The following is a 27,903-nucleotide window of genomic DNA, read 5'->3' on the forward strand; positions in this document are numbered from 1 at the left end:
TAGCGTTACACAATTTAAGCTGATGAATATATTATCCATATTTCCGACTGCATAAGATCGAATTATAATCAACGTTTCAGTAAAGTGTATACAAGTTAAGCTGGCAAAATATCTTTAACCACTTTCTGACCTGGTTAAAAGGAAATTCTGCCATTTGATTCAAGGTAAGTAAGTGATAAGCCGTTTTTGCCTGATACACGTCATATATTTTTGGGTCTTCACTGCCTGAATGAGTGTTAATTGCACATAGCTGTGATTTTTGAACGCATGATTAGAATTTTATTGATTGTTTTAATGAATACAGGCCACTCACACGGCCTACTCAAATGACCACAATAGAACAAAAATAGTTGTTATCGTAAAAAATCCAAGGTAATGGAAAAAATATCTTCAAGGGATTATATTTATTGAATAAAAATTAAAAAAGCTGTAAATGTTCGATTCTCTCAAAGAGGTTTGCCTTCATTTTAATAACTCCAAGTAACCAGTCTGGAAGGAGGATCGTATGACGTATGTCGTGGTCTAGGCGATGTCCTTCAACCCGGAATGTCATCTAAAAACAATTTTTTATAACTTGGACAAAACATGTAGCATGTTTACCATTATTAAAAAACATGACATTAAAAATCATAAATATCTAATTTAATTTTTTTTATCACAAACGCTTTGAAATCTTGGAAGATTATCGCATTGAACATACCTAAGCAATAAGATTTATATATTTATAACGACTTTTATTTTAAATTGTCATTGTAAGTTTCTTACTATAGGAGCAGGTTTGTTTTCCTCTGCCTCTACGTGCTTATCTTCGATTCTAAAGAACACGGAGGCCGTCGACTGAGGAATTGGGTACGCGAGACTCGGCTGGCTAAATATAACCTAGCAAAGTAAAGATACCTTAATAATCTACATATAGAAATACATACATATTTAAAATAATTTTGACATACGGATGTCATTTTTTTTAGACCAGGGGACAAACGGGCAGAAGGTTCACTTGATGTTAAGTACCTTGGACCTTTTCCAGCCAAAGGGATCGCGATTGTGATGCATTCCTCTTAAGAGTTGATACGCTAAAGGTACGGTTGAAGGACCCTATGTTGAATTGGTTGGGAAATACTTCATTGGGCAGCTGGTCCCACATAGTGACGGCAGAATCTGCTATAAGAAACGCTCAGTTGTGGAACGGCGGACATCGATGTATCGATGAATTTCGTATTCTGCCTCAGCCTCTGCCTCTCATAAAAAAAACAGGTGACAGCGTACTCCATCTGTGCACTATTTTTTTTATTTAAAGTATTTATATATAGTAAAAGGAATCACGTAGAATCTCTTACTTCATAGTAATAGTACTGTGAGCATTCGTCTTGTGAACTTCCAATATATATAAGGGTATACATAAGGATCTCTGTAATCTTCCAGTCTTTTTCGATAGCACGCCTAATAAGCTCTTCACCACTCTTTACAAGAGGACATTTCAGATCCGTAGTGTGCACAATAGCTCGCGGAGAGAAATGTTCTCTTGTTTCTGAAACATACATACATATAAACATATAGGTGTAATTAATTCTCCGATTTGTTTACACGTGTTAAACAGTGTTCAAGGGTCGTGAATTCTACTTAGACGCCACTGAAAGGTTATCATATATTTACATCTTGACAGTAAATCAGTTGCAGTGTCTGTATTTTCAAAGGTTGTAAGTTGCTACATAATGTAGGGATTACATAAATAATATAATATATTATAAAGAAGTACTATTTGAAATTTAATAAATACTCTAAAACAATTTCTCAGATTTTTAAGGTTCTTTCACCTATTCTGTCGGGGAACAAATTCGTAAACGACTGTTATGTTTTCTCATTTTTGACTTCTTTGAGTGATGTACTATATATAATTTATAATATTACAGTTATAGTATTATTCAACGGATGTCTCTATTCTACTAAAATTATTTTATGCACAATGTTTATAATACTTGTTTACGTAATATTCCTTGCCCGTAATAGAGAGTAAAGATAGTTGTACGTATAGTTTAGATTATAATTCCACCAAGTAATCATAAAAGTCAATGCGACTGTTTAAAAATAAGAAAAGTGGTTATAATATTTCTGTTTCACCAGTCTCAAATTTTTTCCGAAAAGTGGTAATATATTATTACGTGCAAGACATTCGTCAAAATTACCGTCGTAATGTGCGGTTACTGTGTCGTCCGTAATAATTTTTAAACAGTGAAACATTCGCTAAAAGCTTTTGCTCTTCAGTCAATTTAGATAAATTACTGTAATGTACATACAGTTATTTATAAACAATTTACACTAAATACAACGTTCCGGCCTCAGCCACTGGGGCCTTCAGACTAAGCTAATGCGTGTTAAGGCTGGTAGAGGATTCTTCCTCTAGGTTACTACATCCTTCCTCCACAGCTAAATTATGAGTAAAAGCCTTTTTCTTGTTTATGTATGCCCATTTCTAAGTCCCCATCTTTGAAGTATTTTTCTGACATGATACTTATATCTATCTGTATATTTCTAGTTATGGTTCATTGATTGAGTTTGATACGGGTTAGCCTGGTTCAGCGTGCGATTCTCGGAGCTTGTGTAGCAAACCCCGGTATGGTGTGTTTTAGGACTACCCATAAACCTACTTGTCTATAAACTATGGCCAAAGAAACAAATGCTGTTGGCCTGTAGAGCCCGACCGGAAATTAGTATCTGCAGGTAGATGCCCATCATTTACTTACTAGCAAGCTGCTTTAGCGTCTGTCGTATTCCTAGCAATTCTTTGGCTCTATTTATCACCGAGACTACTGTGTCTATCGCCTGCTTCTCATAAGGTTTTATCTCCGGTAAATTCATTTTGAAAAAGTCAACAAATATAAAGTCAATTTCACTATAATTTGAATGCGTCAAATTGATGGTGTTTTATTCTATAATATATTTTAACCTCTTTTGTGTATACAGCGCATATGTCTATATGAGTAAATAACTTATGGATGTTCTATATTTTTATAAATCACAACCCATTTTTATCTTTGTAAATTGATATATTTCTTCACAAAAAACAGTAATTAATTTATATTCTTATAGAAATGCTCAAAGAAAAAAATACATGCTCACTCATCTTAAAAGTCTTTTTTTTTAATTTATCCCTAATGGGATCTTAAAAGTCTGTTCTGAGTGACATCTGTTTTATTATTTTCTTAGTGTCCTGTATTTATGTTGCCACATACATCAAAATCGTATAGAAAATACTACACCATACAGTATGTACATTTTTAGTGCGTATCTACGATACGCTACAAACTTGTTATAGCACCAAAAAAATTTACTAATTTTTATAAAATTTTCCTAACCACTTGAATAATTTCTAATATATTTACACCTCATAATTTTAACATTTCTTTCACAATTAATTTCCTAAGTAATTTTGGCTTACAAATATATTCGGACCACTCAACGGGTTTGCGATTTCGTATCCTACAATTTTAATAATTATAATTATGCGAAATGTATTGAATTTGACACAATCTTAAGTACAGCTATCGTGAATATTAGTACTAGTTTGATAACACTTGTATTGCTGGATTACAATAAAATGCGTCAAGTATCAAATATTGTCGTTATTTAAATGACTCACTGTTGTATCAGTTGTCTATGGAATATTAATGTAAAATGTATTTATTTGTATTTATTTGTATGTCGGCAGTTAGAAAAATCTATAATGAATTGTCCTTTAAAGAACGACTCAGAGCCGTAACTATCTCTCTATTCTAAATCATATATCCCCTCTTGTTTATGAAGCATGACGGAGATTTTTGATTACACTTAGCACTCGTACTACAAAAATATAAATATATATATATTGGTGCCAATTGAACACTCAAGATAAAAAAAAATACGTTTATTATAGAACATAAGATAGACAAGTATCACTTATTCTACGTAAAAAACTCTCGGTACTCTTTTAAACTCTCTGGATAGCATGGTGTACAGCTTGCTAGTGGCCTGTGAAATGATTATATACATTTATTTTTAATCTATGTCAAGAGAGTATAGTATATGAGGTTTATGTAATGAGCTGCACTAGATAACTAAATATATGAGCGCCGAGAACTAAAAACCTAACAACCCGACGTATCCCTAGCCCTACAGTTCTACCAATAAAAAAGTACGGGATGGGTGGCCCAAGGTACCTAAGGTAACAATTGGACCCCAATTGGAATCAGGGGTTCGAGGTGGAGGGGTTTTCTTAAAGCAATCGGGCACACCACAATAATTGACGGGTCGAAGTAGTCTTCGTCACTTTGAGAGTAAGCGAGATTAATGAGGCAGAGCAATATTGAAATCTGATTTAATATTAATAAAACAATATCTTAAATACTATATCACACATAGATAATATTGTAAGCTGTCGGTGTATCGCATTCCTTCAGATAATTGGGATCAAGTCCACCGTGTCAGTGGACCAATGCTAAAATGAAATCAGAACACATGATAAACATAATAAATGGTCCCTTCTTATATTGAAAAAAAATAAATACGTTTATTTTGGAACATAAGATCATCATGGTATCACTTAATCAACGTCATTAAATTCGAACCTGTTGGTATGGATACTCATCGGCAAAGAAGACAGAGGGTGTTGGCTGAGAGAAAAAGCCGGCGTAAAAATTGTAAGAGTCGAATAGCCCAGACACTAATTTTTATGTATTATATCATATGTATGCATAATTACTTTGATCTTCGGAGACGAGAGGGAGATAATGTCTAAATGATAGTATTTTATCGTTGAGATAAAGTTATTTGAAGAGTTATTTTACAGAATCAAATATGAAACTACAAGATTTATTCATACATTTCAATTATATCATGTATAATTTATAAAGCAATTTTAAACATCAAAAAGATTTTAACGTTAATACTATTTTCTTTGTGAATATGAAAAGTATACACAAAGAAAAAAAAGAAAAATACCGCTAAAAATTACGCATGGGTGCACACAATGCTGTGAACTTAAAATTTCCACATCAGTCAATATTTGTAGGAAAATGTACATTTTTCCTTAAACAAAGATCTTATATCTAGAGATTTCCTAATTTGATTCAAATTCTGGTAATCCAGTGAGTCATAAATTTGTATTCGAACTACATTACTAGGTAAAAAATAAACTAACCGACTCCATAATACCAAATACATACCTACATGTATAATGCTTTTAAGGCGAAGATGATTAAAATTTTAAAAGCAAGGTGCTTGTATATCTGGCGACCATACATTTTGACACCAATTATAAATAACTTAACTGTTCTTATTATTATGACATCATGATAATTGATATGATTTGCATGCCTACATTTATTTGGCTATTTGTGCAGTTCTTTATAATTAATCACATCTGAATGTATCACTATATTTGCTAATAACAGATTTATTATTTTTATTAAATAATAGTATTTAACTTGTATTAAGGTTTCCTTTACCCTTTAGACATGTCGACCGTGCGGAGTAAGCAATACTTAAATTACCAGATTTTTACTTTTTTGATTCTTATAAAACCTATAATAATCAAATAAGTACACGATATATTTATAATACAAATTTTTAAGAAAATGTACAAAAACTCACTTAAAATGGCTATATTATTATATCATATTCAGATGGAAGGTTATTTTCTTAATATTACTATACCGGTTATACCACATTTTTAATTATATACGTTAACCCCAATCTTTATCTTATACATATATATTCTAAAGATTGTCACACATAGTTAATATTTTCTTATTTCCTAATATACTGTCTCCTGTGAGTGTCTGATAACTAAAAAATGTAAACACTTAACGTTCAGCACTGAAATATATGGACGCAAACAGACTCACCTATCTACAATAAGCCTACAGTGAATTGTATCATATTTCGGCCATACAATGCGCAGAGATCTTGGAGAACTGATCGGGATTGGGTGGATGGACTGATCACGAGATACACATAAGATACACTATATGAGAGACGAACAAGAACGAAATATAATATGCATAGTACTAGTTAAATAAAAATTTCTCTTCTTTTATCATAACTTGACCCGAACGCACGCGATATGTGTGTTTCCGCTTTCATAATTGTCTTGTGTCTTGACCCACTAACGGACATGGTATACACTGTATGACTCATCTCATAGAACTTAAACCATGGAAGAGGCTTTGTGGGTACGAAAGGCGTTTAGCCTACTAATTAGAATATAGATTATGTATATTCGATCATGTTCATACAATAAATATACAATATGTATCTAAATGATCGTTATAATCAAGAGAAGATCAATGCTTTTATATTTATAAAATTTTACCTATTTATTTATAAATTTATAAAAAAAATGAAACTAAAATGTATAAAATATAAGTTAAGAATAAAACTTCTAACCTAATCAATTAATATTTAATGTATCATCATTTATATATTAGCAATAAGCTAATTAGTAAGTTAATTACGCAAAGACAATTACATCAAAAATAAATTTAAATGACGTCACTTAATTATTTTAATTTATATGCTTTAAGATATTTTAAATAATTTTGTCAGATATATTATGATTATTGTATAAGCTGTATTCAGTGTCTATCGACCACACATAAAGGTTTTAGTTACCAAAGCTAAAAAAAGATATAAACAACTATATTATTAGTATAAAAATACAAAATATGTATTCTTAATATATCTTGCAAAGTTTTAATTATAATTAAAAAAGTGTTTGTACTGTAGAAGTACAAACACCATTTTCACCAGTTTCAAACACCATTTTCTTCGATGAAAAATTAAACAATCCGATAAACAGCTAAAATTACTTTCAACATACTTAATTAGCGCAAGCAAAAAGTCGTATCTAGATGTTTTATAAACCAAGTTACTGCGCGCGCGCACGCGAGCTCAGTCACACCACATTATCGCGGGTAGACAGACTGCTTTTATATTAAATAATTAAGACGTATTTATATAGCCATGTTTTGATTATTCAAAAGTATTAAGTGATATTATGGGTGCATTAGATTGTGTTGCCAGTAACAAAATTTCATCATCTAGTACTGAAGTGTTTACAGATACGATGAATTCACAGACTTCGTTGGATAAAGATGTAAGTTTTATTATCATATTATTCTTATTTATTATCATCATATTCTTCATATTATTCTATGTTTATTTTCACCATTAAAACATCACTTTACTTAGTAAATACTATAATTATTGATTTATATAAGGTAATTTTAACAAGTATATTCAATGTAGTAGGCGTAGGTGTCTTATAAGTTGTCTTGTTTGTTGAAAACAACAGAATGTTTATACGATGCTCATCTGTTTGAAAACTTATTAGTTACAACTAATAAGTTGTAACTAATAAGTTTTAACGTTAAATGTTAACTACATACATGTAGTCCCCGCTGCAAATTGTTTAGACATCAATGACTTAGAAACTTCACTTTTTTACTTCTACTTTTTACACTTTTCAAACTATTCTTTGTATATGGTTTATTAAAACTTGCATACAGCCAGGGGTATGATTAGTGCCCCGTCTTGAGTCCCTCAAGAAAAAAGGCACCGACGTATCCGTAATCATAAAACCATAACGTAAGTATAAAAACTATGCAGGATGTTTATCGTCAAAATTAAGTGTTAAAATGTTAATATTAAGTTAATATTTATCATAGACATCAGAACTATATACATTTATTATATAAAATGAAAAAAAAAACTTAAATTTATCAAAGAATTATTAAAATTACTGTACCATTTACAAAAAAATATTTAATGTTTCTATAATATAATATACATGTGATTCTGTCGACGTTTGTCGGCTTAAACACGGCTAACAGTGCTCAGACCATATATAAATTACGACTTTTGACTTTTACCAAAGTCATAAATAATAGATTTCATCAAAGACCGGAGTAGTTTGCATCTATTTAGAAGCACTGTATGTTATGAGAGAATCGCTGAAGGGGTTACAATACTCAAAAGAGACGGCATGAATGTTTTTTCTCATTCACAAAACAATTTGTAAATAAATAATACAGAGTATATATATATTGCATGTCACACATCAGAGATTGAACCGGAACTCAGTACTTAGGTACATGACAGCATACAATAAATGGACGAATAGTACACTGATTACATAACATTTGTCAGTCCCCTATGCAAGATGCATTTAAATCATTCTCTATAAGGGTTCGGTCGTATTTAAAAATTAATATTAAATACGATTATTTTATAAACACTGGTTCTGTCTTATAACACTATTAACGATTACACTTTACGTCTCTTTCTGTCAATTTGTGTAGTCGCTGTGATGAAGAGAGACAGATATATACAAATATATATTTCATCCAAGTATATCACAATCCTAGTCTGAGTCGTTTATAACAAATCTGAATCTATCCTTTGCACTTGTAACAGTTTTATTATAGTTAAATTATGATACACCACATGTCAAATAAAGTAGTTATTTTAATTACAATAGATCGATCGTGAAACGTCGTTTAGGTATAAGTTATAGCCATTTTGATAACGAGGTATATAGACAGGCGTATTGACTAAATTATGGTTCTATGTAAATCTGATTATTATTATAAAAGTATTATTTTATCCAAGATGCTATATTCCTTCTATTGTTTTACGCATACTAAAAGTCTATTGGATTTAGCAGACTTTCTATAGTTACCATTCTCTTGTACTGTGCTGGCACTTGGAGATTAGAAAAAAAAAACATGAAACTGATCACACATTGAGGAGTGGAAACTTCAATAGCCTTTGAAACCCCTCTATAAATGGCATGAGTAGATATCCAAATTGCAGCGGCTGTGTTACGAATATTTTTTAAAGATTTTTATCTACAAAACACTTATTCTTATATCTGTCTAGTCTATATCTCAGATCATGCTACAAAATAGTTAACATTTCAACAAAATAACATGTAAAGAACTCTTAAGACTCAGTGTAATCAAAGGAGAAATTTATGTTCATACTACACCCCGAACCACTGCTGTAATGTTTTAGTTAAGATCAAAAGAAGATACAGACATAGAAACTAAAGTATCTCAATCATATAGTCCAGAAAAAGCCATATAAATTAATTATAATCTAAGGTTTCGATGATAATAAAAAAATAAATACCAAATTCGGCATTGAACCTTCCGAGTTGAAAATAAGCTGCGTTAAAAATAACTTTAAAGACATAACTTTCACATTACACATGTGTAGTGAGTACTAGTACTAAGTCATGCGGTAAGCAATGACGCATCGCATCGCGTTAAGCGTCACGATTCACGACCGGCTTGCCTGGTATTAAGGAATCACCCCTTAAACGGCGCCTGCGCATGACGCATATAACCAATCTAAGGCTTTTACAACAAAACTGCATTTTTATTTATTTTGGATTAAGATTATACAATATTGTCTTAGATTTTCTTGATCATGCTGACATAAGACACGCAATCGCATCTTGACAATTGTACAATTAAAAATAAAATTAATATTAATAGTTATAATTCAACGCGTTTTAATCTGAAATAGCTTTTCTTGCTATTTTGGAATTTCACATCGCGACGAGCAATGTTATATTTTAACACAATAATTTAGCAATTGGAGTAGTCATAAATTGTTAATTTATGCACAAAATACTTATTTAAATTAATTTTAGATAATAGTGACAGACAATGATTAACTGTTTTATAATTAAATTCCTCTATCGATAAATGTAAGCAGTCTCTGCTACTTGCCGATAGATGGCACAGTATTAAAATTGAAAACAAAATTTTTTTATTGGAACATAAAGTACTCTACTGGACACGAATAATAATATAATCGTAATGGCTAAGTGTAACAAGATGTTTTATCTCTAAAGAAAATGTTAAAACTGAGCAGGGTTATTTGTTTTTATTTTTTTGCTGCGTGTATTATAACTGTTTTTTGTACCTACTTAATTTCGCTGATCATATCCAAATGTTGTAGGGACTGTCCTGCTTCTTACATTTTTATATACCACAATTTATTTGTGGTTCAAATAAAAACAATTAAATAATAAATTTTAATATTAAGTACCGGCGTGGAAGATAAATGCTAAAATGCTAAAGATATAGACAGATGGAATTGGTTGGGGGAGGCCTTTTTTATTTAAGAGGCCCTTAAAATTTAGTTTAGTTTTCTAAAAAGAGTTTCAAGGAATAAATGAGACTAAATTATTACAATGTGTATCGAATAACTCCGTGAACAAAATGCTTTTTACTGATAACGAGGAATCCCTTTAAGCGGTTTTAAAATTATCCAATCATTTTATGTTACGCCTGCAACTGACGGCTTTCATGGGATGACATTATGCAAATGTTAAATATAATAATAACAAAATTAACTACTTTACTTTAAGTTACTAATATTGAATCAGTTAACAATATTCTATATTGGAAGAGCTACACAGCTAGCTTTACTTTATTTAGATATAGCATTTACAAATTTACATAATCATAGATAACATATTATAGATAAACTAGAAAGGCGTTAATATAATTAGAAAATACTCTTTAGGATTTAATTATTATAGCAAAGTAAACTTAAGTTTTTATATATACAATATATAAATCCACTTACCTTCTCGGATATATGTCGCTAGGCTAGGTTAGGCTGAGCGCAACGAGTGGAACAATTTAATAGAGATATTTTCCAGGAAACTAGTTATTTATTTAACGAAGACTTATTGATGACTTGATTAAAAATAGGTCTAGGTATTAACATAACTAAGACTGATGATATAAAATATAAATATTATTAAGATTTTATTGATTTTTTTAATTCAATAGGTGACAAAAGTACTGAAGCGATTTTAAATATTTCGTTCACCTTTAAAAATCCTACATTATCCATTTAGAAATTCGTATAAAAACTTAGATACATATACACATACATTTCCACAAACTTCGCTTCTCCTTAATATGATTTTGCTTAGCCTACCTTTATAGTACATACCAACATAGAACATTTTGCTACCTTACCTGCATTTTCGGTTTTCCGGAGTTAAATCTTAGGTTTATAAGGTTTTTATTATTTATTAGGTTTCTTTGTGGCTAATTTATCCTTAACCTTAGAGTTCAAGTCATAAGTTTATATATAACAAATAAAAATAGATCTTATTGTGTATCAGTCAAGCCATTTGGAGGAGTTTAATGACAAACACCGTGACACGAGAATTGTATATATTAAAATGATTTTTTAACATTCAGCAAAGTGATGTACAATAGTTTTATAGACAAAAATCTATTAAATAAATCGGTCATTGACTGAACGCATTATTGCATAATGCTATTCTCTACGATCGTTTCTTACGATAATCTATGATACCACGCATGCTCGCAGCGCAACTAAAATTTATTGTGTTCAATTCAGTTGAAATATATTGTACATTATCTAAGGTGATCTATGAGCAGCATTTGTCATAAAATATTGAGCAATTATTTCGTTCAACGTGAAGTGTAGGGTTGCACAAACGAAGAATTAATATTTAAAATGTAAATTTTGTATACTCCACACACTCAATATACGTCTTAAAATAATACTTACTTTATTAGGCACAAAGGGAAATCAAATAGTTGACGTGTGGACGTAAGAAGGCGAACAGTTTTTTTTATCTTGGGGAAAGCATTCGCGCCGTGCATACCCTTCCACAGCACGAATGCTTGGTGCGGAAGGGTTATGTAGTATGTACTCGCTATTGTGCAAACCCACTAAAACCCCAAGGCGCCACCAACAATCGCCTTATGCGGGATGCGGTAACAGCAGAGCCTTATCCGCTTCCCGACATGCGATGCGGCGGTTGCGTCCGCCTTTTCACGCAAGGCGATCAGCTCCAAACTAGACATTCCTCTAACCACAGACCATACCAGCCGCAATAGCGTTATCGCGTTTCAGTATGGAGTAGGTTAACGCAGTGATTGTAGCAAAAACCTAGGCCGGCATAATAAAACTTAAATAATAATATTTTATAACAGCGATCCACGGGCGTATTTACACTTAAACTACTATTCTACTGTACATAAACAAAACGTAATAAATTAACACTTTTGCCGTATTAAATACTCATTTCAAATTGTAAAACTACTCCATATATTACAGTATATGTGACATCGTACGTCATCAAGAACTAAAACCGCGTTCATTTCAAATATATAAACGATATTTAATTGCTATTTATATATACAAATTTTCAAACCATATATTCGGCACGTACGCTATTTTTTTGCTTTCAAATTTAATAATATTTCATTTTGCGTAACATCAAATGTTGTCGCTGCTCGTTACGCGTGGTTTTTCCTTTATTACTCATGAACAAATACATTTAAATCAAAACAGGACACATTTTTCCTTAGTATTGCGTTAATTGTCTTAGTGGTACTATTATATGTGAAACTGTGTCTTGTGTTGGTTGTGGTGATATAATTCAATGACTTTAAAATGGTTATACAAAATTCTGCATTTCGTAGCAGCTTGCGTGGTTTAAGAGATATGGCGTCCTTCAGAAAGTCATATGAACAGGTACTTAATCATTTTTTATTAATTTAGTTTATTTTATGTTCACACCATAAGTCCATATTATTTATTTTATTTATAGGTAATTAATTTAAATCCAAAACAGATTTAAAACAAAATGTTTAAAGCAGAAAGCAAAAGTACATTAATTGATACAACGAAACTGAAATTAACATTATGCAAACGACAATTTAATATTACTAAGAAAAACCTAAAATGTGTTAGTTACAAGATTGTTCTTAATATTTAGAGAGTATATTAGCTTTAAGGTATATGTGTGGGCCTGGTTATCCAGAAGCTACATCCAGGATGCTCCCTTCCCTTAGTTAAAAAAAGGAATCCAATAATCGATAAGACTAGAACTAGTACTTACCATCAACGGTGGCATGTCTGATGAAATGATGAATAAAAGGTAAATGCGATTCAGTATGCGGCCTATGTTTAGTGCACACGCGACAGCGGTTAAAATTTAACTATCTTGCGCTATTACGCCGGAACAATACCTACCATTTGCGATTCGGGTGTCGAAGTCAAATCGACAATTGTGTTCCTTCTTTGACGATTTAGCGCGAACAGAATATTTACTTAAAAATACAATAAACAACACACACACTGCAAACCAGCCTTCCCGCTATATCCGCTAGCATGCTGTCAGTGGTCATCTGCAAACTAGTGATAAGGCTCGGGCGTACAAACTGTCCAGTCCTGCTAATGGCTGTACCGTATGAAGTGCTGTAATGAGACTTCATGTTGACATATCTGCGTTTATTAAATTTACTATTATTATTGTATCGACTTGATGCCACTGCAGGGCGCCCGCGAAGTCGAGAAAAAAGCGGCGCGACCGTACTAACCTTTTCTCGAAACATTTTAGGCCACTTTCGACCACCTATCGTCGTGGATATGTCGCACCCATCTAACTTACTTAGCATTTCAATTAACAGCCTAGCCGTTTAACTAACGGCCTGAAATATGTTCAGCCAGTTGGTCAAATACCTAGGCTAGACTTAGATCGACGGTATATTACTTGCCTAGCCTGTTGACTGTTATTTTAAACATAATTAGAAATTATTCAAGCTGTCAATATGGCGTCGGGAAACCACAACTTTGATGGTGTTTTCGAAACTTTCATGAAACAAAAAGTACAATGGTAGAGTGTTGTGACAATAATAATGTGAATTTGACTCAAGTAATTTAATTTAAAAAGAAATATTTCTGTGTTAAATTTTTCATTAGCCAAATAATGGCTCTATCGTACGAATGGCGTAAGCCAATTTATTAAATGTTGTAACAAACGCTACGGCTGAATATCTTTCAGGCCGTTAGTTAAATGGCTAGGCTGTTAATTAAACGACTGATTAAGCTAGTTGTCTGCGACAAATATAATTATAAGGGCCTGTTTCACAATGTATGGATAAAGTGCCAAATACCTATGCAACACATACATTATTCGAAAGATAAAAGTTCCAAATAAGATACTTCGAATTTCATGACGTATAGCGCTATCTGACAGTCGTGAAATGCAAAAATACTACTTATCATACCAAAAAGTAACAAATAGCTTATTTGGAACTTATCTGGACATTGTGAAACAGGCCCTTAGTCTGATGATTTTCAATATACATATATTGAATTGACACTTAACAATCTAATTTAATATAACATGTATTACTAGTGAGATACATTTTCCATTGTATTACTAGTGATTACATGTATTAATTTCAATGTTCATTTTTTATTGCTATCGGATTTGCTTCCCTTTCCAATGTTACCTACAAAATTCATGATAGTTAAAAATATTGGGTATTTTTGTTACGTTTGTAAATATATTGACTAACCCACCCAAAACACCTATTTGTAAATTTTAAGAATTGGCAATGATTCATAAATATGTGATTTCAATAATTGATAAGATAAAGATTATCATTGAACATGAATAATGTTTTTCAGCCAGTTGGAATCTAGAATTTGTAAAGTGCGGTATAGTGAACAATGTCTAGTATATATGGAAGTATCCCGGTATGTTATCAAATTTTTTGGGAAAAGTCTAAAGTTCCGTGTCCCAGAGGTAGGATGTTTTCTAAGCCTTGTTGTGTCGTGCACCATCTCATCTCATCTCTTTCTAGAATAGCTAGGCCTTCCTTTGTAATGGTCTTAATTTAATTGAATTGTTCACGTAAGAAAATTTAATGATATAAGGATTTTTTACGAAACGGAAAATAATTTTTGAAACATTATGCAAAACTTAAATTGAAATTTCAAATAATTTTAATAACATTTCGAATAGCTCAACATTCCAATTGCCCACTGTAGGGCGTGGGCCCCACGTTGGAAAACACTCGATTAGACACAAATGAATTTGCTATAACATACGCTAAAAATAGTTGTAACCGAAAAAGTAACCTGAAAAGAGGATTTCGGTGAGCTACTGCCGAATTGCAAAACTTACTCGAATCAAATTATTATTCATTTACTTTATACATTAAGGTTTTAACATTAGGTAAGGTTAGGTTAAAACTAATATACGTACTTTCAGCAATAAATATTAAAAACGATAGAAAAACGGTGAAGTAAATGGTTAATAAATTTAAATATCTTACTAACATTAATATCATTGTCGAAGATTTTTTAATTTTTTCGGATATACTACAGTGAGCAGCTGGTTTCACATAGTAATACACGGCAATAATTTAAAAAATATTCTTCAAAGTCGATATTTTTTTAACCGGCTAGGAAACCTGCAATTATTTTCAATATTTTTTAATTTATTCTTAAACGCGTAAAAACCGGTTTAATAAGTAGGCCAAACCACCTCAGGTGTCATACCTGCAATACTCATAGTTTCATAGAAATTACTCTTGATGACCCAAATAAGTTACCATACATTTGACGTAAGTTACTACGTTCCAAGACATGAATGAAGTGACGCAATCACCATAGTAACCTTCATATACAGCTCTTACGGTGTCACTTAAGAGTCGTTAATTAATTGTTAATAAGTAAAGTTTGCATTGAGTTCACGATAGATCTCTTAATCATTAGCAGATCGAACATTAAATTTAAATGTAGTAGTAACTTGCACTGTTCCGTTATTAACGAGTATATTATATAGAATACTACTCATAGTAGGAGATCCAACCCTAAATCGTCCTGCACCGAGGTGATTAATGAACGAAACATATTTTAAATGAAATTTACAATATTAAAAAATAAATAAACAATGGGTTCGCTGAAAAAATCCTGGACAGGCTGTATTAAATTATTAATTAAAAAATGATTTTTTATTGAAAATTGTACTGATGAGATTAATAAGAAAATCTTATACCAGCTGAAAGTATGAGACTTGCAGAATGTGCTATTGTTAGGTTCTTTATTTTTTTCCTGGACGGACTCAAGGTTCACAGGTATACACAGGTATATTAATAGTAGGTTTTTACACTGAAATGATTAATCAATAAATTTTATATCAATGTGAGCGCTGTTTTATTGCAAACACGTTGATATAAGGTTCACTGCAAAAATGTTGGTCCTAAGTGCGGTTCGCGAATTTTGAAAATTTGAATTTTAGTCCGGCTGGGAACGGCCGACAAAGAAGTCCGAGCTGAGTATCTCATGGGACAGAAAAAGATGCAACAATAATGCACGGGCGTTATCAAGCGTGTTCGTTTGATTTTTTTTTTGAATGGAATCGGCACGGGTGTTATCAAACGAACAAGCTTCCGTCCTGCACTTCAGGCGATTGACCCCCCCGCGACGGCCCAAGCCGAGGTTCGAGTCTCACAGGAGACGCCCTTGCGCGAGTCGCGGGAAACCCCCCCCTTTCCGGCTGAGCTAAGCTCGCCAAACAGCCCGTGCTGAGCTGTAAAGGCCCTTAAGGCCAACAGATTCCGATTCCGATTCAGAAGGCGAGATTCCATTAAAAAATAAAATCAAACGAACACGCTTGATAACGCCCGTGCATTATTGTTGCATCTTTTTCTGTCCCATGAGATACTCAGCTCGGACTTCTTTGTCGGCCGTTCCCAGCCGGACTAAAATTCAAATTTTCAAAATTCGCGAACCGCACTTAGGACCAACATTTTTGCAGTGAACCTTATATCAACGTGTTTACAATAAAACAGCGCTCACATTGATATAAAATTTATTGATTAATCATTTCAGTGTAAAAACCTACTATTAATATACCTGTGTATACCTGTGAACCTTGTGTCCGTCCAGGAAAAAAATAAAGAACCTAACAATAGCACATTCTGCAAGTCTCATACTTTCAGCTGGTATAAGATTTTCTTATTAATCTCATCAGTACAATTTTCAATAAAAAATCATTTTTTAATTAATAATTTAATACAGCCTGTCCAGGATTTTTTCAGCGAACCCATTGTTTATTTATTTTTTAATATTGTAAATTTCATTTAAAATATGTTTCGTTCATTAATCACCTCGGTGCAGGACGATTTAGGGCTGGATCTTAGACCATCACTATAACTGACAACCAAACTCAGATACGAGTTTCCGACCGAGAGAGAGAGAGAGAGAGAGACTATATAATTATTTAATTAATATTGTTAATTAGTTAGCAATATTTGTTCATTCAATTTCTATAGTTTACAAGAAAACGAGAGGGAATGAGTTAACCCTTTTTTCAGTTCGATAAAGGAATTTCCAGTCCTCCTTAAATTTTACTATAGTTTAACTATTCAATTGTACGTTTTGTTGATGTATGACCGAGAAAGACAACTAATTTCTTTAGTACAAATGAATTTATTCATTATATTATTATATATAAAGTTCTTATTGCATGCTATAAAGTTTACATAGTTAAAAACTTGTCGAATGGCAACCCTATTCGAAGTGCAGAGATATCACCAGTTATATAAGGATTGACGTAAATTCTCGAACAATTTCAAGTTCAGCTCGTAAGGACCCTTCAAGGTACTTGACCTTGCAAGGGCGAGCTGACCTTGTCGACTCTGACCTTCAACGCGACCCTTAAATTTACTTACACTTTTGATATACAGAGAGGAAATGAAACATTTAAACAAATAAACAAAGAGTGTGAACTGAAATGAACAACATGATGTTATGCAGTCAGTATGTACGATCTATATCACAATTATTTGTCTGAATATTTTATCTTTTAAATGTATTTATTTTTATTACATACATAAAAAGTAGTTTATAGATGTATAGTGGAAACACAAACTATGCAAGACACTTATTTACAAATTTATGAGGAATTTAATTTGTAGTTTGTACTCTGGTGTAGTCCAAGGTTAAACACCTTAGATTTTTAGTTTTGTTTGTACTTTCAGTTTATATATAATATATTAAGCAATAATAAATAAAATAAAAATTCAGGGCTCTAGGAAGGTATAAATAATAACTGATTTCAGATACTTACTTCAATACTTTTAGAAGGGTTTGAAAAGTGTATTTAATAGTATAAATATGGTTCATCCTTTATACTATTATTATTAAAGCGATCACTATGTTACGTCGACAATTCTCTTTATAAAATATCCCAATCAATACATATACGTATGAATTCAGAACAAAATACAGTTTCGAAGATTAAGTACTATTAAATTGTCACAACTTTCAATTTATAACCTTTTTTATAGACTCGCAAATAAACAATTTAATAAAGTTATATCTGTAAATCCGTGCCTGCTACGTTCGATGACCTCTCCAACAATAGTTATTGTACTAATCTAGTTGGCTAAGCCCGTCTGATTCAGTTTAGATTTATATGACTTTGTAACAAACCAATCCCACTACATATTTATTATACAATTATTCATTTGTTTCAATTTTTATGTTTATCGTAACTTTTTTTAAGCTATGTTCATAAATCCTAGAATTGGCATGCTCGTAAAAATTATTTGTTTAAAACTGATAATGTATTTTTTAATTTTATAATTTCTATAATTTGTGTTATTCAATAACTGCAATTGTCAACTAAAGCTGTAGGAAAATAATCTGCAAATATGACCAGGAAACGGACATGCAAATAATCGGCGTATCGCACACATATTTGATTACTTTTTGGTTATTTAGAAAATAAATAAACAGAAATGCTATCCCATTAATGGTTGTAACACAATTGGATGATTACAAAATGTCTACTGGTTTCTATGGTAACCAAGTTTCGTAACAATATGTATCGATCACAGCTGGGATTACCTAGGAAATGGAAATTCCAGTACCATAAAAACTTAGGTTTTGTTTTTAACTCTCACATTTGATAGCATGGTAATTTTAACTTTCTGAAATAGTTAAAAACGTAACCAAAAGCTAGGCTTGTTCCCGGTTTCTTAAATAAAACTATTTCTTTGTGGTCCCTTGATTTCTATTAGATACAAAATGGCTGTGTATAATTAAAACTATATAGAAAAATCCCGAATCCATAATTGTTTGTAAATGTTTTTTTTGCATGAAACAGAAACAATTATTTTCTCTTTGTTGCAGCAAAAAGAACAGGGAGGCCAGTTAAGCGACAGGAGATGCGGTATCCCCTCCATCTGGTGGACGCTTGCTGTCGATATTCCACTTCTATTAATCGGTAAGATCATAATATTATGTTTATTGATCACATTGCAAATTGCAAGTTAAATGGTATAATGGTATAATTAATACATTCTGGGTTATCAGCTATCATTCAACAGATCCCCTACTATAACATAAGTTTAACAAAACTTAAAAGGAGATAGATAATTCTACTTATTTCTTTAAGAGACTTTCCGTCAATCAAAATTATGAAAAGCTAGCTGTGCGTTTGTGTTGTTGCCTGAATTATTATAATAAATTACAACTTATTTTAGTTACTTAATATTAATTAATATATTAAGATTTCGTGTGGTACATCGTGTAATGATTGCAGCTACAATACAATCATTGTATAAAACAAAAGTTGGCGATCGAAAAGAGTGGCGGAGTTTATTGCCAGTTCTTTACGTCCGTTCTACCCCTTTTTTCATTTGAAAACTGGCAGAAAATTATAAGAATTTATCATTTAATGTGTATTTCTTTCCTTCATAACTTTACATTGTGCTACCTAAATGACTAAATGATTTTGAATTTTGATTTATATACAACAAAGATTCTGGGCTCCATTCAATTTAAAACTGACATATTTATGATTAGGAGATAATAATCATAGCTAGAATTTGTATATAGAATACATAAGAAGTGGAGACATGATTTCTATTTCTAACTGTTACAGAAACTAGGTATAAAATCGCATTATCAGTGGCTAATTATAATAATCCAGTAGCAATACAAGCATAATATGTTTTGCCTGTAATTCATTCTTTTCTTTGATCATTTTTATTTCATAGTCAAGTAGGAGATCATCCTTCTGAAACTTGTCAGAGCGTACGAGTGAGTGTTACATATACATACACAGAAAGTAGTAGTGCATAGCCAGGGATCAAACCTACTACTTGTTGGGCTGAAAGTCCCTTGCAGAAAACACTATGCCAACACTGTTCAGTGCTTCAGCTATATTTACACACGAATTTAATTTGTAGGTTTTACCATTAAGGAAAATGTTTTGGCTAAAAATAGAACTTTAACATACTTAACAACATAACTAAAATAAATGTCGCATCAGCTATGCGAACAATATAAATTGTTCTCCGAAGCATATAAATCTTTTTTGGAGCATTAGTTACGGAATGATAATTCGATAAGATGTTTTACAGTAAAAAGTGGGTATTCTGGATACGTCTTAAAGTTTATAAAGTACATCAAAGACTGTAAAAGAGAAAATCTCAAAATTGTATTGTAAAGTCTAATTTACCTCGACATCCTCGATAAATGCTCCTAAAAAAATAACATTAAATCCGTTACTAGTACTAAATTTAATCATTAACGCGCGCATTAACTTTAATTCTATGCGTGATTTGTGGAGTAACATATGAATTAGCAATGTCAAGCGGAATAAAATAAAATACATACATATACACCCCCACTAAGAGCATATGGCAGAAAGAAAGCAATCGCAGTGTTAAAAAAACTAGCTTCGTTTTTCAACTGTTTTGTTCATTTTGGTCGTTAAAAATAGATTGACTAACATGTGTGCATCTCCAAAGTGATAATTGGAGACAGTTTGTATTGTTTTGTTACGCACGTGTATTTATGTGTTATTAAACTTTTAAAGCCATTGCTTCAGTCGCTTGTAATGGCGGCCTGTTTTAACTTCTTTGTAAGGTGTGTTAAATCATGTCTCAAACAAAACCATTTGTTTTAGTAAAACATTTGTCAAAGCGAAACTAGGTAACCATAACGTATATCGTAATGAACCAATTTTGTATAGTTATTTATTATGCAACAAATTGTATGAAAATAAATAATGAAATTGTACTAAATTATAACACGATTATTCTGAGTGTAGGTTACAATAAGCATATAATCAAAGACAAATTAACTAAAATGTCTTATTTTCGTTTAAATTTACCTAAGTAAGGACTCAATTATAGAAAGGTCACCCGCTGAGTTATAAATAGCCTAATACTAATTATAATATACTTGTTTTATGAATAGAATTCAATTGGCTGTAATGGTAATTCGTTTTCTATTAATGACTGCTTAAATTATAGGCTATTAAATACAACGTTAAACGTTTAAACTTTCTATCTTGGTGTAATTATTTCGGAGTATTATGTATAATTATATTTTGTTTAATTGCTTATTACGCCATTTCTGATATTAATAGGAAGAACATTTAGGAAATTGATTGAGTCAAGTTATTAGTGCTGCCATCTAGTATTGGATAGCAGAGTCTATCTATCTATATCTAAGTTTTTTTTAGTAAGACGTATGTGACAGTTAAACAATTTTTTCTATCATTTCATTTTATAGATTTATTATTTTAATCATAATAATTTTGCATAGGTTTTATTGTTATAATAAGTCATTTAAACAACGGTGTACCCCTTCCGTTATTAACTAGGAATCAATTTCAGTTAACACCACTAAATATATATAAATATATTTTATATAGATATTTTTATTATAATAATTATAATATTTTAATGAATGTTTGAATAGTGTGAGTTAAATACAAGACCTCTGTTAAACGCCTTGACGCCGAATTATAGCAGAGATTTTAATGTGGCCATTCGCACCCGGGTCCGCCAATTTGGCAATCCCTTTCATCCGGTATTTTAGGTTCAAAGTCAATGTCATCTCAATTTGCACACAATTGCGCAATTGGTGTGAGGGGTCAAAATTTTCCTCGTGGAAGAGAATACTAAAATAGACAAATGTAAACATACGAAATAATACTCTATAGTCTACTCTTTTACTTATACATTTATTTCATACATTGTTATTAGTTTATAGGAGAATAATATATCAAAATACTTCTGGAATTACATAGTTTTATTTTATTACAATTTTAAGAAAGACCTGAGACTTTTTCTAATTCCATGTAAACATATTATATTAGAAATTATTAAGTACTTCTTCATTTCTTTCTGACAAATTGTGTTTAAGCTGTGATAAAAAGAGACAGATATAACTTTGTTTTATAGTTCGTTAATTTATTATATTTTGTCAACAGTGTGTCTAATAGTGGGGCTGTTTGAGCTAGGCGTCATCCCGCATCATAAAAACGGCTTTTTCTGCAATGACCCAGCTCTATCGTTCCAGTTTACGGGAGACACTGTCTCCTTTGCAGTCATCGTTTCTTCTATTATTTTTCCTCCGTTTGTTTTGGTAAGTACAGATAGATATATAATATAGAACATTTATAAATTTCATTGGTAATTATTCAAGATGTGAATTCTAAATTATCACCTTGATGACTTTAACAGTTTACACACACACAGTTTTCACGAGGCATTTTTTTTCAAACTAGCGAACTGTGGAATTGACTCGCGGTTGGGGTCTTCCCTGAGAGATACGATCTTCAACTATTCAAAATTCGAGCGTACCCATCCCTCAAATGCCGGCAACGCACCCACTAAAAATGGGTGTCTGTGGGCTGCGATTGCCCTTTTTGGACGTGCCGTAGGCTCGTTTGCCCCCCTATTATATATAAAAAAAATATCAGTCTAACTAAAAGTTATGGTATATAGCCGCGGTTCGATCGCATTTATAAAGTTGCCCACGCCTCACCACAAAAGCTAATGGATTATTAAATTGCTATTGATTTATGATTACAGATATTCATCACTGAGTATGTGTTCCACAAGTCAACGTATAGCACGCAAACAAAACTTCGTCACGTTGCGAGAAATACATTATATATGTACAGAAGTTATTCATACGGATTGTTCTTTAATCTGGGTATAGTGGAGGTGATGAAAGGGTTGAGTGGCAGCCCTCGACCCACATTTTTTGACATCTGCGAACCGGATACCGCAAAAACTTGTAATGGGTAAGTTATATAATAAATAGTTATATTTGTAATTCAATTCAATTTATTTCAAATGTGTTTTACATGTATGTATGTGTGTGTTGCTGGTATTCGTATTTATATGATTTAACTTCGTTTGAAAAGCGTTATTTTATATCGAGAAACTATTGTTAATACTTAAATTTTAAACTTTATTGTAAAGCAAGAAAACATGGAATGTTGAATGTAGGAGTGTTCATTACCAAATTGGAAATAAATCTACAAAGACAATAATTTATTATTAAACATTTTTTTATTTCAGATCAGAGTACGTTGCAACATTCCAATGTACATCAAAGAAGTATTCAGCTTGGTATCAAACGGATTCTTACCACAGTTTTCCTTCAGGACACACATCGCTCGCTATCTATTGTGGACTATTTATGGCGGTAAGGGTTCATTCATAATTAGAAAACACTTTTAAAAGTGAACTTGTAATTAGTAGAATCTCGATCTCGATTGATCTCGTTAAATCTATCACGTAACAAATTTTGTCGTTTTATTTTTCGAAAGAGTAAACAGTAAGAGAGAAATCCCACTATAATATGTGCGTTGTACAATGGTGCGGTTTTCTTTCAGTTTTCTCATAATTCAACCAAATGAAAGTTCTTGTTTAGGTTCCTCTATCTCCTTTTAAATAGTTTTTATTTTTATTTTAGTGGTACTTACAAAAACGCGCATTTGACTGGCGTCACCGCACTGTATTCTTCGTGCCTGTACTGCAGATGACTTGTATTGCATATGCCGCCATTTGCTCACTCACCAGGATCACTGACCACAGGCATCACTGGTGGGACGTGCTTACGGGAGCCGTTATAGGTGTAGCCTCATTGTATTATACGGTAAGGTTTTTACTAAATTCTCAACTCAGATTTATTTAATAACCAATCACTTGCACGTATTATGACGGAGAATATCTTGAGGCGGCATGACTTATAATCAAAAATGTATTAGACACAAAAGGCTGATCACCTACTTGCCTATTATGTACGTGGGTGAATGAAACAGATGTATTTCCTGCTGTTGGACTACGGGAAATACAAGTAACTAATGTATGAGGTCAATAATGTTTTCATTATATGTAAAATACTTACGACTTTAAAAAGATTTCTTTAGAATGTCCATTATGAAATTAATCATTTCTATTGTTACAGGTGATTGTTTTGTGCAAAAACTTCAAAACTTCGAATTTGGAAGACAAAGCCATGACCGAAAGTCAGAATACAGTGCAGACTGCTTTATTTGTTTGAGATTTTAACTCATTTTGGAACATTAACAGGACGAAGAATCTGACGACCTCAACTTCGTGGTTTCAATTAAGCGTTGCATTTAGTTAAATATAATTTATGTAATGTACGTGTTATTTTTAAATAATAGTTTTTCGGGATAATATGTACCTAAATAGTTGCTTACTAGCTTTTGTTAGTAGAATAAAATCTGCGTTTTTGTTACTAGAATGCAGAGTGGATATATTTTGACAGTAATAATATTAAGACATGTAAATTTTATTCCTTAGTACGTTGTTTTTAGTTGATTTGTTTGCACACACACTTAGTATTTAATTTTTTAGTTGTTTCCTTACTAGGGTTGCCTGGAAGAGACTGTTTCATCCCTAATAATTTGCGTTATTTGTTTTTATTATAATGTAACGAAGTTTAAATAAATCAAATATAATGTAACGATATTTAAATAATCAAACTTGTAAATTTACTGTGACAGCACAAATTAGTCCATTTATAAACAGTGATGAATTGGTATTTCAGCTATTAATATTAATTATTTCTGTAGATGTAAGATGACTGTAAATAAAAATGTGATATTATAATAAAATTAGTTAGTTAATTAATTATGTTGAAAACAATATAAATTATACCTTTTTCATATATAGTTTTATTTTTCATATTGAATGAGTGTAATGTCGTGTTATTTGTGTTCGCATTTATCGCAGAAGTATTGATGGGTTTTAAGGTAGTAAAGATACGTCTAGATATGTTGGCACCAACGATAGTATCTAATAAATCCCTTAGAATTTTCTTCATTTAAAGAAACCGAAGATGGAATGCCTGAGGTTAGAGAAAGGGTAGGAAAATCTTAAATCGTAATTTTTACAGATTAATTTTGTCAATGTCATTTCGTATTTAATTTATTTAATAAAATTTCGTTCTGATTAATGGAAGATCGTTACATTCCTTATGTAAAGGACGTTTGTGTATACTTATACGACTACACGTATTACAAAAACTATTGATTAAATAATAATATAATAAATATATAAAATTATCGTGTAATTAAAATTGTCCGAAATGGTTTTACCAATTTTTGTGAAATTTGTGCATATCGGTTAGGTCTCCTAATCATGCAACATTTATTTTTCATCCCATTACATGTTAAGAAAACCCGTAATTTTTATTTTTTAGACAAAAATATTTAATTATTATATTTATTCATGATATAAAAATATAAACCCTTAATTTACACCCCTCTACGATCAACCCCTATTTTTATTTGTTAGTTAAATCTATGACTTGAACTCTGAGAAAAAATATAGAAAAAATCACAGAAAAACCTAAAAAGTTTTCATTCCGGAAAACCGAACAGTTTCAGGGGTAGCATATCAAAATGTTCCACGTTTGTTTGTACTAAAAAGGTAGGCTAAATAAAATCACATTAAAGGGAAACGAATTTATCTAGTAATAATATATCTAGACTTAATGTATCAGTTACAAAGGGCTGATCACATGCAGAATATTAATAGGATATTGATATTTTCCACCTCAAAAAGAAAGATATCAAGAAGTACTTGAAGAAGCGGGAAGACTGATTTTGCGTAAGTAGTAGTTTTAAGTTCAAAGTATAATTTGTTGTTTTTAAATGTTAAATTTCAGTGTAGTTTTATTTTATTGTTTTTTTTAAATGATTTCTGTTTTATATACTTGTTTATCTATATAATCTGTTTTGGCTTTCTGTATTGTATTAGTGTTTTGTATTATAATATGTATAAGTATAAGCTGTTGGATTACTTATAATTAAATAAATAAATAGAAAGATGTACGAAACTTATAAACAGTTTCATATCATTCATTACAATGAACAAAACATGATATTGGAACCCTAAGGACCTCACAACCTAATAGGCATTGCTCAAGCAAAGATTATCATTTAAATGAGGATGTTGTATTCGATTCCCGTGTGATGCAATTTGTTAAGATGACACCAATTTAAATAATGGACGGAGTGACGAAGGAATTATTTGAATAAATCGCGTATTTATTTGTGTTATTCATTTATTTATAGAGTTCAATACACTTGTATGACGGAAATGATCAATTCAGACACAAAAGTGTGTTTTATTGTGAATTATTAGATTTTGCGAAGAAATAAATTGCAATTTGATTTAGCCGGGTTTAAATAAGGAGTAGTGTTGCATCAATCATGTCATTTATGGAGCTGCTATCTTGTCAAGAATAACATCAGACACTTTTAATTACCCGATATTTTTTTAGTTTTTATTTTTCAATATGCCACTTAAATATTTGGAGTTTTTTTGTTACAACTTTAGAAGTGTTTACGACTTAAAGTGAATATAAAACAAGTACTCCCAATATAGATGTCGCAGCCAACTAGTTCAATTAGCCGTTTAATCAACAGCCTAGCGTCTTAACTAAACAGCGCCAATTAACTAGATAGAAAGATATTCGGCCAGTTCAACAGCTAGGCAAATGACTTCGGATCGAAGACGTTTCATTACTTGCCTAGCATGTCAAATGTTAATTATATTAGGTTATCGAAAAGAAACCCAATTTTGTGACATGATTTCTTTTTGAGCAATTGTGTATTCCCAATTTTAATAAAAAAACAACAAGTACAGTGTATTGGAAATAGTAATGTGAACTGTAGCTGATTCAAGCAATTAAATTTTTTAAGATAGATTTTAAGTCAGATGTTACGTTATGTCAAGATGATGTACGAATGGTCTAAGCATTTGCCAGCCACTTTTTAAACGTTATTACAATTGACTGAATATCTTCCAGGACGCTATTTATGCGGCGTTATTTAGTAAAACGCTATTCTCTTAATTTAACGGCTGATTAAGCTGCGCCATAGACATACTTTCCTGTTTTACAATAAGAAAATCTAGGTTTTATAGATAGTTTAATTTATGTTACTATTTTTTGCAATATTAGTGTATGAGGATTATCCAAGATATCCGTGACAATATAATCGTTCTAAACAAGGCGATGGGATTATTAAGTCTGACTCAGTGCATTGTTGCACGTAGAGGGTGCATAATTACATGGGGTTTTCCTACGCTAGTCACTTTGAGCTACCTGCATTTTGCAACACCTTCATGGCTTTGTTGTGTACCCAGAAGTTCTTGAAAAGGAAGTGTTTGACGAATAATAAACTTTATTTCCACAGCCTACCTGTTTCGGAAACATGAATAACACAGACACAAAAATGTGTTTCCTATGTCCGTATGGGATTTACTTTAATGTTTTTTAAGACAAATCGTCGAAACCAGTCTTCCGGTGAGCCAGACACCGCCGCTCATGATCCCATGGTACCTATGCATACGTCAAGATGTCCAGCCATCATGATAGTGCGGTCGAAAAAGGTGTAAAGTCTATCTATCTAACTTTGTTATTGATTTTTTTAAGTAAAATTCTTATAATCCAATGTAGATGTATTTATCTGTAGAATAACAGTACTAGGTTAGTATACATTGCAAAGAGCTATCTATAACTTTGAACTGATGTCAAAGTTGAATGACCTTACGACCCGAAACCGTGTTAAAACATTTAGTGAATTGCACAAAATGATCAGCACATCCACTGGCGCCATTTCATTGACAACTGTAATAATTGAAATAATTGCTTAAAACTCTATTTTTAGACAAACATTTCTGTATGCATTATGATTACTTATTTGTCATA

The 27,903-nt window shown here is 31.6% G+C and overlaps 2 protein-coding genes across 4 annotated transcripts; one reads left to right on the forward strand and one right to left on the reverse strand.

Moving 5' to 3' along the window:
* Nucleotides 1–417: 417 nt before the first annotated feature.
* Nucleotides 418–2,875, reverse strand: LOC110996283. Its single transcript, XM_022263879.2, has 4 exons — nt 2,742–2,875; nt 1,338–1,528; nt 766–879; nt 418–553 (listed from the first exon to the last, which is right to left on the reverse strand). Exons 1-4 carry the CDS (start codon nt 2,854–2,856, stop codon nt 419–421), a joined length of 555 nt encoding a protein of 184 aa, XP_022119571.2. The 5' UTR covers nt 2,857–2,875; the 3' UTR covers nt 418.
* Nucleotides 2,876–6,926: 4,051 nt separating this feature from the next.
* Nucleotides 6,927–24,784, forward strand: LOC110996273 (phospholipid phosphatase 2). 3 transcript variants are annotated; one of them, XM_022263865.2, is made up of 7 exons: nt 6,927–7,129; nt 19,036–19,129; nt 22,133–22,287; nt 22,737–22,951; nt 23,232–23,358; nt 23,629–23,811; nt 24,124–24,784. In XM_022263865.2, the coding sequence occupies exons 1-7, from the start codon at nt 7,031–7,033 to the stop codon at nt 24,217–24,219; spliced, it is 969 nt and encodes a 322-aa protein (XP_022119557.2). In that variant the 5' UTR covers nt 6,927–7,030; the 3' UTR covers nt 24,220–24,784. The 3 variants fall into 3 exon arrangements, with proteins under 3 accessions (XP_022119557.2, XP_022119559.2, XP_045486836.1); XM_022263867.2 differs by lacking the exon at nt 6,927–7,129 and adding an exon at nt 14,517–14,586 and having other exon boundaries at nt 24,124–24,783; XM_045630880.1 differs by lacking the exon at nt 6,927–7,129 and adding an exon at nt 14,527–14,635.
* Nucleotides 24,785–27,903: the final 3,119 nt, after the last annotated feature.

The sequence above is a fragment of the Pieris rapae genome, chromosome 13 (assembly GCF_905147795.1).
Source record: "Pieris rapae chromosome 13, ilPieRapa1.1, whole genome shotgun sequence".
In the NCBI taxonomy this organism is placed as follows: Eukaryota; Metazoa; Arthropoda; class Insecta; order Lepidoptera; family Pieridae; genus Pieris; species Pieris rapae.

What these genes read in the sequence shown, in the direction of transcription:
- LOC110996283 (XM_022263879.2), bottom strand. Translation starts at nt 2,856, where the DNA reads ATGAATTTACCGGAGATAAAACCTTATGAGAAGCAGGCGATAGACACA. An exon ending in GACGCTAAAGCAGCTTGCTA is followed by an intron (nt 1,529 to 2,741) that starts GTAAGTAAATGA and finishes TGTATGTTTCAG; the next exon opens with AAACAAGAGAACATTTCTCT. An exon ending in CACAGTACTATTACTATGAA is followed by an intron (nt 880 to 1,337) that starts GTAAGAGATTCT and finishes TTACTTTGCTAG; the next exon opens with GTTATATTTAGCCAGCCGAG.
- LOC110996273 (XM_022263865.2), top strand. Translation starts at nt 7,031, where the DNA reads ATGGGTGCATTAGATTGTGTTGCCAGTAACAAAATTTCATCATCTAGT. An exon ending in TATTCCACTTCTATTAATCG is followed by an intron (nt 19,130 to 22,132) that starts GTAAGATCATAA and finishes TTTTGTCAACAG; the next exon opens with TGTGTCTAATAGTGGGGCTG. An exon ending in ATTGTGGACTATTTATGGCG is followed by an intron (nt 23,359 to 23,628) that starts GTAAGGGTTCAT and finishes TTTTTATTTTAG; the next exon opens with TGGTACTTACAAAAACGCGC.